Consider the following 14,586-nt stretch of genomic DNA (forward strand, 5'->3'; position numbering starts at 1 on the left):
ACAGGAAGGAAAACAGAATCTGATCAAATGCTGTAGGGAGATGATAGGGCTGATACATTATGATAGCTAACTGTTTGTTTTCATCATATTTTTTGGCTTTATTTTACTGATGAAGGCAAGGTTTGCATGTTTGCTTCCTAAACATGCACAAAACCGGAATGGCTTATATGTTACAAATTAGCATGTCTGGGAAAAGAGTAGGCAGGAACCAAACTTCCAAATGCTCAAAGATGCAATTCCTCCATTAATATATTCTGAAGTTCTGTAGTTTTTGCCAGGGGTCTGTACATGTGCTTCCCCCATGATGGATGGATATTGTATTCGCACATGATGAGAGGGCAATCTGTGATAACCATTCCACAGTTAAACAAGTGAGTTTAATGGAGTAATTTCTGCTGGAATGCAAGGGAGAATAGGATTTAATCAGGATTTAGTGTTTTGGGGTGATGATGTTGTGGACTTGGAAAGAGGCTTGTGTGAATATCATTTGCCTTAACATCCTATTCGAAAAACCCCATCACCCAAAGCCCTTCAATATAATTTTTTTAAAAACAACACACCAGCTCTAGCAATATTTTGCTTGGATGCTTGGACACAACAGATCAAACCTGATGTACTGCTTGTTAGCCAAGGCAGTACTAAACTGCAGTAGCATGTTTTGTGCACTAAGTAGATAGCCTCATTTATGGCTCAAAGAGGCGGTGCTCCTCATTCAGTATCTGAACAGCCATTAGCGCCTGTTTGGCTACATTACCATTGATGTGGCCACAGAGCTTCTCAAGGGTTTCTTTCATCTTGTCCTCTTCAGCCTCTTTCCGAAGGTCACCTGAAGGAGATCAAACATTTTAGCGGAATAGCTTGCAAAAGTAAAGGCTGAGCAAGCAAGCAGTGTAGTATATAATAGCTTCACCTTGCAATTTGGCTTCCTCGATTATGAAACAACAGCGACTCTAATGCACTGGATGCAATCCTGACAGTGGCTCAGTCCCCCCCCCCCCCAGTGTTTCTTTGTGTGGGGTGAAGCAATATTTTAAGTAATATTTTGAGAGAATGCAGGTAACTGCTTCTAGTGGGGAACAGCAAATTTTTGCCAGTTCTTTGTTTTTCCTTTATTTTGGGAGGGAGTTTCAGGCATACCTACATTATTGCATGGCTAGTGTAAAGCATTCCCTCAACTAAGACTTTGTCTCAGTTGTCTGTTATTTTTAAACGGAGGTGAGGGGAATTACTCTGTCTTTCCAACATAGTCCTACTTTAGCTGCCCCCCCTTCTTCATTTCAGATCACACACAGTTTCCATTTTTGCTTGTTAATATCAATGTTACTCCCACGTCCTTTCCCCACTTGCAAGTATATTTTTATCTTATATTCCGGAAAGGGTTGCCGAATCATAAACAAACCCTGGGCTTCTCTCTCCCCAACTGACTCTCACGCCGAAGAAAATCTTATCTCAATTCAAAACTGATCCGTGTAGCTGGTATATTCTGAAGTATGTTGTTGCAACCCTTTCCCACCAAAGCCAATTAAAGATGCAATTAAACGGAGAACCTCTGCTTCGTAATGGTGACGTAGGAGGGTTTTTGGCAGGGGAAGTGCTGTTGCACTCACACCTCCCTGCCTCCCACATGCCATGCTGGAGCAAGAGCCAGGTACTGAGACGAACTGCAAGTGAAGCCCATTGCCCCTGTCCCTGGGGGGAATTTGCAAGGATGATTTACCCTCTGTCATCTTTGTTTGCCAATGATTCCCCGCTGTCATGGGGGCTGCGTCCATTAAGGCAGGCGGGACCGGAAGCCATATTTAGCTGAATCGTTACACATTTTATGATCTTAATTTACTTTGTGTGGATTCTGAGCATATTGAAAACCAACTTGGGGCAGAGAGATGATTGTTACCCCACACGTCCATGCTGTGCTGTGGCTGCAAATTTCCCAGTATAAAATGCTCTCGCGTCATGCAGTGACAAATTCTGATTCATACTTATTGGGCGGAAATTACCTGAATTCAGGAGGCTACACAACAGACCAATTGAATTATATTTCACCTCTGGGCCTGTGCTTTCATCTTGGAGAAGTTTATGTATGTTCTGAACAAGCTTGGCCTCTTTAAATGTGTCTTTGATCATTTCTGCAAAGGAGATAAATGTTTAAGTTAATAATTGAAATTATTTCCCCCCTCAAACAATTTCTACAAATAAAGATCCCTAGCTGCCTGTAGACATGATTCCCTCACACTCCCCCAAAAAACCCTAATATACAAATAGGCTAGTCTTGAATTTCCTGTATTTGTTAAAACAGACTGCTCCTTTTCAAAGTTTTCACATCAGAAACATCCATAGGTGTTTATGACTAATGCTTGTTGGAGCTTTGTTCTTCGAGCCCTGGGAAATCAAGAATCACTTGAGCTCCACAGGGACCAGCCCCCTGTTCTATAGGATTCATTTCTGTGTTTCTCTGTCGTCATATAAATTTCCTCTTCCTCCCATTACACCTTGACGATGAAGCTAAGCACGTCCTGTAAACAGCTCAGGCCACAGTAAGTAGCTCACCTCACTAACTTGAATCTTGCTCAGCCTTTCTCTGCTCTTTGGCCTTGCTTGCCAGATCAGCTTCCTAGTGTCCTCTGCTTGCTCGGATTTCCACCCAGAAATTCTGGGCGGCACCAGCTCCTCCGAGAAGTGTCAAAAGGAAGTGGTTAAAGTATCCAACAGCTTTATCTATTAAAGCCTGGGTAAGTGAATCAGGCTCTCTTGAATGTCCCATGTTTTGTTGAATGAATGCCCACTTAAAGAACAACATCTAGGAAATAAATGCTTGAATACCTAAATTGACTGCAGAAGCTATCGCCAAGGCAATCAGTGCTTCATTCTGCATTATGGCATGTTCACTGGTTGCCATAGAAACCAGGTGCTTCATTGCCTGGGCCTCTTGAATGGCTTTGACAACTTCCTGCTTACAAAACAACAAGAGATTGCTGAAGTCTCTGGTGATCCAGGATTTAGTTTTGGGGGAGGGGGGTAATTAGGAACAGAAGTGGTTATGGATAACACTTGAATAATAGACTCCATGGCAGCTCGCAAATTGATGAGAATTTTGTCTTTGTACATGAAAGAAGCCCACCAAATGTTTGGAGATGAAAGTCTCTTCTGAAGTAGCTATATTCAACTGAACATCATGTAAGTTCACTCGCCGTGACTGGAGAGCACTGTTCTGATTTCTTCTTAAGAACTGCTGTGATTCTTGTGTACAACATATAAATTCATTCCATTGCCCAAGAACAGTGGGCATGAAAATAGCATTGGCCAGTGGTTCCCAATTAGCTAATTACTGAGGACCGCCTATTTTTCAAAAGCCAAGCTATGTACCCCCTACTTTTGAAAATTTTGATAACTCTATGGTAGTTACCACTGCAAAGCAATTTTTTGAATTTGTCCCCTTATAAAATAAGGGGTGACGCGGGTGACTCTGTGGGTTAAAACACAGAGCCTAGGACTTGCCGATCAGAAGGTTGGCGGTTCGAATCCCCGCGACGAGGTGAGCTCCCATTGCTCGGTCCCTGCTCCTGCCAACCTAGCAGCTCAAAAGCATGTCAAAGTGCAAGTAGATAAATAGGTACCGCTCCGGCGGGAAGGTAAACGGCATTTCCGTGCACTGCTCTGGTTCGCCAGAAGCAGCTTAGTCATGCTGGCCACATGACCCGGAAGCTGTACGCCGGCTCCCTCGGCCAATAAAGCGAGATGAGTGCCGCAACCCCAGAGTTGGCCACAACTGGACCTAATGGTCAGGGGTCCCTTTACCTTTAAAATAAGTGGGGGAGTGTCAAAAGCAGTTGTTCCAGATGAGTTTCTGGGGGGGGGGCACTGCCAGACATTGAGAATATGTTGTGTGAACATGCTCCCAGAACCTATTTCATTGAAGGCAGCATAGAACCTGTGCTGCAACTCTCACTTTCAAAGTGGAATACAAAACACAAATTGATGAGACTTGAAAATGGATCAAACCTTTCGTACCTGAGAACAACTGTGACGCAAAAGTGATGCAAGCAGTCGGTTTGCTTCTCCGCAGACTCCAGCGTGGTCATTTGAATCGCACCATTGCACCAGTCTGTTGAGCAGCACCCGATCCTGGCCCAGTTCCTCTGCTGCATCAGCTGGAAGACAAAGATTGGAGCAATATTGTGCGAAGTCTACAGTGAAGCAGCCGGCAATTCTCCCCTCTGTCCCTTTTACTTTAATTGTCAACTGCAGATGGAGTACGCCTGGGTGAATAAAGCCTTTATTTGTTTCTGAGTTATACGTATTTACCACTTGGTGCCAGCATCACCAAATGTGATGGTTTTGAGTTTGTGGATGGGCCATCACAGTTCAAGCACAACAGGCAGAACTTGCATATAATCTCAAATAAAACATTTTTTAATGGAGGAAAATGTGCATTCAGGAAAGGAAGATGTGGCAGGTGGCATAGGATTTTTTGTTAGGACTCTAACAAGCCAATCATAGTTATACAACAGAGGTTAATTTGATCACTTGAATTGTCTCTTGTCTTTCTCAAGGTATTGTGTTGGAGAGGTGCTGGAGTTTGACAAAGATCCATCTCTGGACTGTGATATTCACAAATGAAAATAAATTGTTTGACATTGCAGTCATTAAGGGATAAACGTACACACGTGACCCAAACCCTGAAGACTCGGCTGAATGCAGGAACAATAATACTCTATTGGATAAAGTATTCTGTGTGAGACAAAGTGCAACTTCTGTCTGTGGAATTGTATCTGACAGCCCATTTGCATCCCCCCAACCTAATAAATCTGCATGCGTAAATTGGCACTAGTTTTAGGAAATATACGGTAACAATTGTCTCAAAAGAAATTTCATGGCTCTGCACATGTAATGGGTGGTTCAGTTGTGGAGAGGTGCGAATATGAGAACTGCTGTTGGTAAACAACCCCTTTTCTGTGTTGGTGCTGCTGAAAAACGATTAACACCGAGGGTTCAGATATCTATAATTAAAAATGGGAACCTGCCGTTCTAAATTCTGCAGGCATCAACACACCCGGTGATTGTCACGGTAATGAATTTACACTAGATAATGCAATCAACTAATTTAGCAGGGACTGGTTAGAAGACACATGTTCACGGTAGTGTATTGTGCTGAGTTAATTAAGGTCAATGTTGGCTCATGGGTAAATAGAACAGACGGCAATTAAGATGGGAGGCTTCTGAGCTCACTGCCATGGAAGGGTACATCTTAGCAGGAAGTTGGGGTTTTCTTGTATCTGCTAGGTACAGTAACATATGAGCTTGAGGGTCTGTGTGCCCAAATTCTCTCATCCCAGGAGCCAGCAAGTGTTAAAAGCTAATCAAGCCGCCTAATTCTAATAGCCAAGATAACTTCTTGGCAGTGATGTGACCTGGAAGTAAAGCAGCAAGCCGGAGAGTCAGAGCAATGTTTGAGTTCAGTTTGGATCCAAAGAAGAAACAAGACCCTTTTGGGGTGTTAATGCTGGGAACCCCTCCTTCATAGGCTCAGGTTGTGTTGCAATGGGACAGCACAGTCAGCAGAGCATGAGACTCTTAATCTCAGGGTTGTGGGTTTGAGCTCCATGTTGGGCAAAAGATTTCTGCGTTGGTTTGTCTATCCTTTCCGTTTCCAGAATAGCACTATCCTTTCAGGAATCCCATTGGTTCTGCCTGGCCTGAGCACACCAATACTTCTGGGTGAGGGTGAACCTCTGCCTGGACAAGAGCCAAATAATGCCACTGTTGATTGTTCTAGATGTCTTCAAAGCACTTCCATAACCCAGCATTCTTGCTTGTCCTTGGCCTCAATTTTGATGGAGGTTGAAGGCAGCTCTTCAACAGCTGTGAGGGGGCTATTTGTGGGATCCGGGGAGAACATAGGCTCTTGGGTTCTCCTGTGTGAGGTGTAGGAGGGCATCTGCTTAAGGGAAATGGCCTGCTCATAATGGAACACACAGACACAATGTAGTGTCGGAATCTGCATTACGACCGAGTTGATAAAGCTCATCTTCCGGAATCGCCCTCCGACGTGATTAACGACCTGAGACTTTGATGAGGCTCCAGGCACATTCCCATTCAGCAGAGAATCAAAGCACACAGGGAAGTGATGAGGTTTATGGCTACATCGCTATTAGTTTTATTTAAGCTACGCAGACAGAAAACACATCCTCTCTCTGTGAAAGGCAGAGAGCAACTGAAACAAACACAGGAACAGGAAACCAATAACGTCACATCCGTCTCCTGTGAGACTTCCAACAGTACGGAATGTGTGGAATGCAAAACAGAGTCTTGTGACTCCAAAGCACTGCACAGTGGCAAACAGAAACTAACATCTAGTTGTGAGCCTTTATTGAGCCACCCCCTTGCAGCCTACTTCCAAACACTGGTCCTTGGAATGTAGCCCTCAAACTGCACTCTCCTTTGCATTGAATTGGTTGTGTATCATACAGCTTAGTACCTTGACAGATATCACATCCATTGACTATTTTTAAATCTGCATTCAAAAAGGCCCTGTCATTGGTCTGATGCTCTGAACTCGATCTAACCACACCGATAAGAACACTTTCATGATTATCACATAACAGTGGTTCCCTTGTTTGCTATGCAGTCCTAAAGAGGGACTAGCTTGAAAGCCCTTGATATTCTCCTACCTTGACCATCCATCAACATTCGTAGTGTCCCAAGAAGCTTAAACTGAACAGGAGGCATCTCCGACCTCAAAAGCATCTGGATGCGTTGGCCAACCCCTTCATCCAACATCTGGACTTTGTTAGCCACTGGGAAGTGGGTCAAAATGATCAGAATTACAATTGGTGATCTGGATCTCAATATCTGAATGACAAGTTGCCGCTAAGCTACTAAAGGCCACATGCATGACTAAAGTCAGTGCATGACAAAAATCAAGGTGTACAGCAGCTCTTTGAACAAAATGTTTAGGATTGCCTGCTAAAACATCCTATTTAGATCTAGATTTCATTAACACCAATATTTCAAAATATTTGTATCAACAAGGTAGTATGGACTTCATTTAGAAAACACGTGACTTCAAAAACACAAAACATTCTAATCAGTTGTTCAGCAACCCATTGTGTTTCATTTGATCCGGACACTGACTTTTTATTAGCCCAAATTAAAGGGGAATAGGAATTCAGTATTCTAATACCAAATGAACAAATCCAGCATGAATCCAGCATTTTAGAGGAGCTGCAGTGACAGCTCTGCCATTATGGACAAGTCCAGAGACCTCCCTAATCAAGAGGGGGCGAGGACAGAAAAATACAATTAATTACAATTAAACTGATTAATTCTCTGAATAAAGCTCCAAATTACAGACCTGTGTCATGCGCCACAATTTACAGCTTCAAGTGGGCCCAATTCAGATCAAGACCATGATACAGAAGGAAGGGAGGTTGACTGTTTTCCTGATGAAAACCCTCCACCCAGCAGCTATTTGTCTCTTTTGGAAAATCAGATATATCTGCTGATACATATTTCCATTTTAGGAGGAAACTTGTTTTTGGTTTTGGATAGATTAAGTGACTTTGAATAAAAAACAACAACCCCACAACAAATGCTCTCCGTGCAACCAGAAGCAAAATGCAAACAAACCCAATATTTTAAACCTTTGCATTCATTATTTTGGTTTGCATGTGCTTCCCAACATTTGTGCAAGAGTTCCATGTGCATGTTGATATGTTTAGGGAAGGGTGCAAAAAGTCGCCAGCTGCCACTGCAGATATGGAGACAATGATGTCTAGTCAGAAGTTTAACTTCCGCTCTTAACAATACAGAACCTATAGGTGGTTTGACAACTTGTACCTAAAGACTACTGAGAAAGAAAGATTGGGAAATATCCTAGTGGTCATAATCTTTCCTTCAAGATCAAAACACACTTCACCTGGTAGGATATTTACATATCCCTCCATTTTTGAACATGTTTTTCTGCCCCCCAACTCCCCACACCAGGCTCCTTGAGTGAAGCAATTCTGGGTAATCATTAAGAGCAAACCTCCCTGGGAAGAGAAGTATCCAACCTACCAAGCAATTTCCGGACAGTCTGCGTGCTTTCTTTCTTCCTAGCCTAGGGCAAGTGCAGCGGGCAGGCATCCCTTGCTGGCAACTTTAGAGTGCTGGGAATCTGACGGCTAATTAACTTGTTTGTAATTTCCTTGGGCTTCGCTAGCAGAAAGTTCAGACTGTAGGCCCTCGAGTGTGGAATGATTTTCAAAGAGAGCTCCCTGGGCAGGACTCTAAGGGTTTAATCAATTAATGAGGCCCCTTGCGCCTGCCCATACATTTTTAAAAATACTGTTTCTAATTGATTTCATTTCATGTTCAACTTGACTTTTTCATCTGTGGCTGTGTTTTTGCGTATTTCTCTTTTTAAAAAATAACAATGATATTTTAGCAAATCAACAGGGAATATAGTTTCAGCGAAAGACCCAGATGATGTGTGTTGTATTAACAGAGACTGCTTTGGTACTGGAATGGCTCAGATGCTTAATCTCTAGGGTTCAAGCCCCACATTAGGCAAACGTTTCCTGCAGTGCAAGGGGTTGGACTTGATGACCCTGATGGTCCCTTCCAACTCTACAATTCTATGATTTTAAGGAAGAATGGGGTTGAAACCAACTGGGTGGAAAAAGGGTTGCTTTTTCTTACATGTTTTTCTCATCAAAGCAAACCACTTCTGGTACGTTGGGGTTTTCTTTTCAGCTGTCACTATTTTTTGGAAGGGATTCAATTGTATACTAGCAAATTTGGCTTTGCACAACTAAAGTGGATAAAAGTGCTCTGCTGCAACAAACCTTTTTTTTTAAATAAAAGGATGTTGCAGTAAGGAAACTGGTGGAGAAATGGACTAAAAGTTGTGGGGCAACGATTGATGGGAAGCTGTATAACCTCTGTACAAAAAAAAATATGGAATTGAATGCTTAACAAACAATGGAGAGCATAGAAACTTTGTGCAAACTCAGGATGAATGCTCAATAAACAGGCTGTTTAGAAGTGACCAGATAATTTGCGGTGCGGCTTTTTGTGGTACCTGGTATAGCAAGGTTTCGGAGAGCACTCAGGGCAGCATGTTGAACAGAGACATCTCCACTTTCCACATGTTGCTCCAAAAGGTCCAGAAGTTGATGTACGATTCCCAGCTGCACCATCCGCACACAGTTGCTGTCTTGAAGAAGCAGAGGGGAAGAAAGCTGATAACATAAACTTCTGACATCATCATCATCATCATTATTATTATTATTATTATTATTATTATTATTATTATTATTATTATTAAAGTTTGTGGATACCCGTGGATCTTAGGGCAGTTCACAACATGAAATATGAAATTATTTATATATATATAACACATAGCAAAAACATCAAAATAAGATTTTAATGACAATATTTCATATAGGACAACAGTAAAGCTGTAGATCAGTTCTGTAACCCTTTCTCCTTTTTAAACCTTCCAGAGGTACCTGGAACTTTTGCCAAAAACATGATTTGTGGCAAAATTTCAACAGCAATGGGGAAGATATTATTATTGCGCGCGCTCTCTCTCTCTCTCTCTCTCTCTCTCTCTCTTTCTCTGTGTCTGTTTTTTAAACCTGCATTTTGACCAATAGATTTTTAATTCAGTAATGTTCATGCAAGAAGCTGGAGAGCTGATGTGGTTGTGGAAGTGGTAGTTGCATGCCGTCATTTGCAAGCACAAAACACCCAATGGATTTGTCTGTTGTGCTATGCTAAAAACGGAAGCTTCTGCTAGCAGAATGTTGTGCGAGCAGGCTGCCACGAGCGGATATCGCTGAATGAATTATTGCTTTTATTGATCTTAAGAAAAGTATCCTGGGAACTTTTTTGGGCAGAGCAACAGGATAAAATGCTTTCAATAAATAAAGTATATAGGTATGTTTACCATTCCTGGCAAAGTTAGCAATGGCCAGAGCCCCCGTCAGCTGTAACTGGGTGTGCTTGGATGCAAGCCATGTTCCAACACTCTGGTAGATAACACCATTCCCTTCTGCAAACAGCTGCTGCATGGATTCATCTGTAGTGCAACAAGCAGAGAGTTACTGATTGGATTATTATAGCTTTGTTTATTGCTGTGAAGAGAAGCACCTCTCTATGGGCTTTTCTGTATAGCCTGGTAGCTGATGTCTCTTGTGAATAGCTACTGGAGGTCAGGTGATGTTAGGGTGGCGGCTAACACACCACCACAAACAAGGAAATGCATAATAATAAAAAGAGAACAAATATTTGCGTATGTTGATTTCTATGTATGGATTGATTCAAATAATGATAAACATAATTTAAATAGAAATACAGTGCTTCTCAACATAGCAGGGAAGACAGCAGGGTGGGAGAGTTGACCTCTAAGAGGTGCAGGTGGCGGTTGCCCTAATTTTATGTGTGGTGGGGAGCCCAGAGGGAGAGAATGGGAGCTGAGAAATGAGGAGAAACAAAACAGATGGAAGGAGGAGAAGGAAAACCCTCTGCAAGTGATCCCTTCACTGTCCTTTCTTTGGCAGACCACTGGGGGGAGAGGAAGAGGAGGGAGGAAAAAAGAGAGAAGCGGTGGACTGCCCATTTTGGTCTCTGGCCATGCTCACTGCTAGGCCCAGCTACCACTACCACCCAACCCCTGAGAGATTATTCTCAAGAAAAGGCCGACCTCAAGAGAAAAACAGGTCCACCATCCCTTATGTGGGAGGAGGTATCTTCATGCTACCACCAAAATATTCAGCATGACATCTGACATTTTCCTTCATCACATGGAAATGTGTTTGTTAGCACTAGTTGCTGCAGCAAAGATAGTCCATAAGCTCTCCAGGTGGACTACTAACACGATGCTGCGCATGTTACAACAATGGACTGTGGCTCTTCCAGTCTGGTCTGAGCTGTGGCAGAGGTTCAGGTTTAAGCCGTGGCCAAGACACCACATACAACCAGTCTTGCAAGTGGCACAAAAATGGCATTAAGAAACCCAGAACAGAGAGAGATGCATCTCTGAAGAAGGTTGATCCCAAGTTCCTGTGGAATATGCATTTTGCAAAGCAACACAAGGGCTGAAGAAAATGCAGGCCAATAATGCTAAGAATGCGAAATCACCAGCTTGCCTCCAGATGGCAAAAGGGACTGGGCTCGCAGTTGTTTTCTTCTCTTTTCACTCAAGGCATTTTGTAGAAATAAAACTGAATATAACATGTGGTGGGAAAACAACTACAGTGGACTGTGGGGAAGCCAGAATTGGTTTCAACTTCCTCCATATGTTGAAGGTAAGACACAGCTCACTCCTGAGTCAATGTGAGTGACCAAAAATCAACAATAAGAAAAACAAGAACAACCCCAACCTGCCTAATTCATTAACGTTAGTGACTTGTTGTCCTCACTGTCCCCACCAGTAAATATTAAGTGAACAACTGGATAATTAATTGGATGCTTATTTTACACAGATTGCTTTCTGTCTGTAGTAATTACTACAATTTTGTAACCATAAAAAGAATTAACTGTAATTCCCAAGTGTTTATATTTGAAACAGATGCCAAGACTCCTCTCTTTATCTAGTTAGACGAAACAATAAGAAGCAGAAATGAATTTCTTCTTCTGATAAAATTACCCTTGTCAGATTAGCTAAGTTTAACCTACTGCAGATAAGCTAAAAGCAACCTTATGTAGACTTGAGGTCAGGTATTACAAAAGGCTCCAGTAATTTCATCTCACTCCCCTGGAGGGATGGGAAACCTGCAGCTTCCAAGATATTACTGTACTCTGACTCCCATTAGCCCTAGCCAGCAAGGCCAATGGTCAAGGTTGATGGGAGTTGTGGTCCAACAGCATCTTGAGAGCCACAGGTTCTACACCCACCCACACAGAATGTTGGAGATGCTGAGTCAATCATCCTCCTGCAACCTTTGGCCAACAGCTAGCTGACTAGCCCTTAAATGCCTGAGGCGAACTTGTATATACGCAGGGGCTAACACTAGCATTACAATCATACTACAAGGGTATCATTCCTTTTTGTTTCCGTTTTTTAAAAAGCCATCTGTGGTGGAAAATTCCCCCCAGGAATCTGGAAATGGCAGACTGCAGCTGTGTCTGTAGCAAGGAAAAGGAAGCACTGAAGCAGATGGCCCTCCTGCAGCTGTTCTTGTTTTGTGCATCTGGACTCGCTCTCCCTGGACTCGCTCATTCTTACCTCCAAGCAGCAATGACACAATCAGATCCGACGCAGCCTTCAAGCTGCACACATCTTCTGGCTTGGAACTGTCTTGCAGCCTCTGCAGGATCTCAACTATGGCTTCCTGAATACCAGCTTCAACCAACTGAGATTTTAGGGCATCTGCGGAAGTCATGATAAACAAACATGTTTAAAGCTTCTTGCCGAGTGTTGGTAAGGTAAAGGTAAAGGTACCCCTGCCCGTACGGGCCAGTCTTGACAGACTCTGGGGTTGTGCGCCCATCTCACTCAAGAGGCCAGGGGCCAGCGTTGTCCGGAGACACTTCTGGGTCACGTGGCCAGCGTGACATCGCTGCTCTGGCTAGCCAGAGCCGCACACGGAAACGCCGTTTACCTTCCCGCTAGAAAGCGGTCCCTATTTATCTACTTGCACCCGGGGGTGCTTTCAAACTGCTAGGTTGGCAGGCGCTGGGACTGAGCAACGGGAGCGCACCCCGCCGCGGGGATTCGAACCGCCGACCTTTCGATCGGCAAGCCCTAGGCGCTGAGGCTTTTACCCACAGCGCCACCAGCGCCGAGTGTTGGTAACCGCAGACAAATGAGGGCTCATTCTCACACTATGATTTACATCTCATCCTAATAACATGCTGGTGCAGGAGCTTACCCAGGGTTTGTGTTTCCTTTTGGAAATGAGGCACAGCAGAGACTGTGGTGTCTTTATGGCATATGGTTTATTTACAAATGTATACAACTTGAACAATAGAGGGGTTCGTAGCATTAACACCCCAAAAGGCTTTTGTTTCTCGCAAAGACAGCCTTGAATTCAAACAGAAATCAAACACTGTGCTCCAACTCTTTCCAGTTTGCTGCTTTACTTCTAGGTTACTTCCTTGCAAACTCTGCCCTAAACTCTGGCTTTTGTCCTTCTCACTAACCATAGGCCAGAAGAATCATAGAATCATAAAATTGCAGAAGGGCTCTCCAAACTTGCTGTCTCACACAGAGCTCCTTTCCTTTCTTTCCCTAAATGGCTCCCCCTCCCCCCAGGTGATCACTTCAAGAGGAAGCTAGCCTGGTTTATATTTTAAGACTTTCAAAATCCAGGGTTTCAGGAAGCTGGCCTGGCTTGATTAGCTTTTAACATTTGTTGGATCCAGGGATTAGCAGGGCCTGGCACCCACAAACTCATAACAATATGAAGTAAGATTGTGTGAGAAGGACAAGGTCATGCTATGTGAAGGAGACCCCAATACAGGAACTTCCTATGCGATCTCTTATGACGTACCTACATGTATCAATTTTATAGAACTGCCACAAATGTCCTCAAGTTTGGTGAGGATGCTGAACGCTCTCTATCAGAGATGCCTAGTAACGTCTGCCCCAAACTACAATATCCAGGGTTCCCTGGCAAGAGGGAATGACTATTAAACTAATATAATTCTGTAGCATAGATATATTCTTTAACTGGTATAGTAAAGAAAAAAGTCATAGAGAAGTTGCACCCATGCTGGTGGGATAACTTCTGTAGTGTGTCTGTTACTCAACCAAAAAAAGATTCATAGGTTGGAAGGGTCAATATAACAAATCTTAAAAACCTGTCTCCACACTAATTTTGCCCCTACTTTGCTGACAAAGGTCTATTAAGAAAGGAGTACATTCGTAGTTCCCAGGAACACCTACTGAAATGGAAAAGAGAGCATCCGTTTGCAAACTAGTCTAGAAGCGCTTCGGGTGCTTGAAAGCCAAATTCTCTGCTAATTCAATCAAGACTTCACATCGCTTAGCACTTGTTTGCTGAAGAGAGCCCAGGACTCTTATGCCATCTTTCCAATTAGCATCAAAATGCTGCCATCTTGAGTCAAGCACCCCTTATTCAGAAAAGCTTGGCTTAATTTTGAGTCCCTCGTGTTGTAAGCTCCTGCGCCCCCTCTCTTTGAAGAGTTCTCAGAGATCATAAGGAAGTGCTGGTATACAATTACAGTCCCCTTGATTTCTTCCCTCTCCGACTCTCCAGCTTATCAGCGCCTGCCACTTCAACACCCCTCCTTTGCCTTCTGAACACTGAAACATCAGGATGCCGTTGCTCTTGGCTCAATGCCCACCTCTTCTCTCCCTCCCTCCTTCCCTCATCCATATCTCTCATCGTCCCCCCTCCTTCTGGGACAAGCCTCCAGTAATTTACCTTGAAATTGCCTTTTGTTTTACTTTCTCAGTACAAACACATTTTCCTGGAAAAGCCCAGACCTCATCTCTCTTGCTCCCTCCCTTAGGCAGTCACTCCACTGTTTAATGCTGTGCTCTGGTGAATTTTGGTAGAAAGTGCTATTTTGGGGTCGGTTGTACTCGAGTGACAGCAGCTTGTCCTCCAATGTAACAGAGCCAGAGCCACAGAG

The 14,586-nt window shown here is 43.4% G+C and overlaps 1 protein-coding gene across 3 annotated transcripts in view; it reads right to left on the minus strand.

Annotated features, from left to right (window-relative positions):
- Nucleotides 1-202: 202 nt before the first annotated feature.
- Nucleotides 203-14,586, minus strand: part of LOC128413789 (rap1 GTPase-GDP dissociation stimulator 1-like) — a 33,434-nt gene continuing 19,050 nt past the window's right edge. For 2 of the 3 annotated variants that reach the window (XM_053388207.1, XM_053388208.1), the window contains 8 exons: nt 12,212-12,355; nt 9,932-10,063; nt 9,062-9,196; nt 6,669-6,794; nt 4,009-4,148; nt 2,821-2,947; nt 1,998-2,126; nt 203-826 (listed from right to left, as the gene is read on the minus strand). In XM_053388207.1, coding sequence (XP_053244182.1) covers nt 684-826; nt 1,998-2,126; nt 2,821-2,947; nt 4,009-4,148; nt 6,669-6,794; nt 9,062-9,196; nt 9,932-10,063; nt 12,212-12,355 — 1,076 coding nt within the window. In that variant the 3' untranslated portion in view covers nt 203-683. Of the gene's footprint in view, nt 827-1,997; nt 2,127-2,547; nt 2,948-4,008; nt 4,149-6,668; nt 6,795-9,061; nt 9,197-9,931; nt 10,064-12,211; nt 12,356-14,586 lie in introns of those variants that run through there. The other variant, XR_008330460.1, reaches the window with a different exon arrangement.

This window comes from Podarcis raffonei, chromosome 5 (genome assembly GCF_027172205.1).
Source record: "Podarcis raffonei isolate rPodRaf1 chromosome 5, rPodRaf1.pri, whole genome shotgun sequence".
NCBI lineage: Eukaryota > Metazoa > Chordata > Lepidosauria > Squamata > Lacertidae > Podarcis > Podarcis raffonei.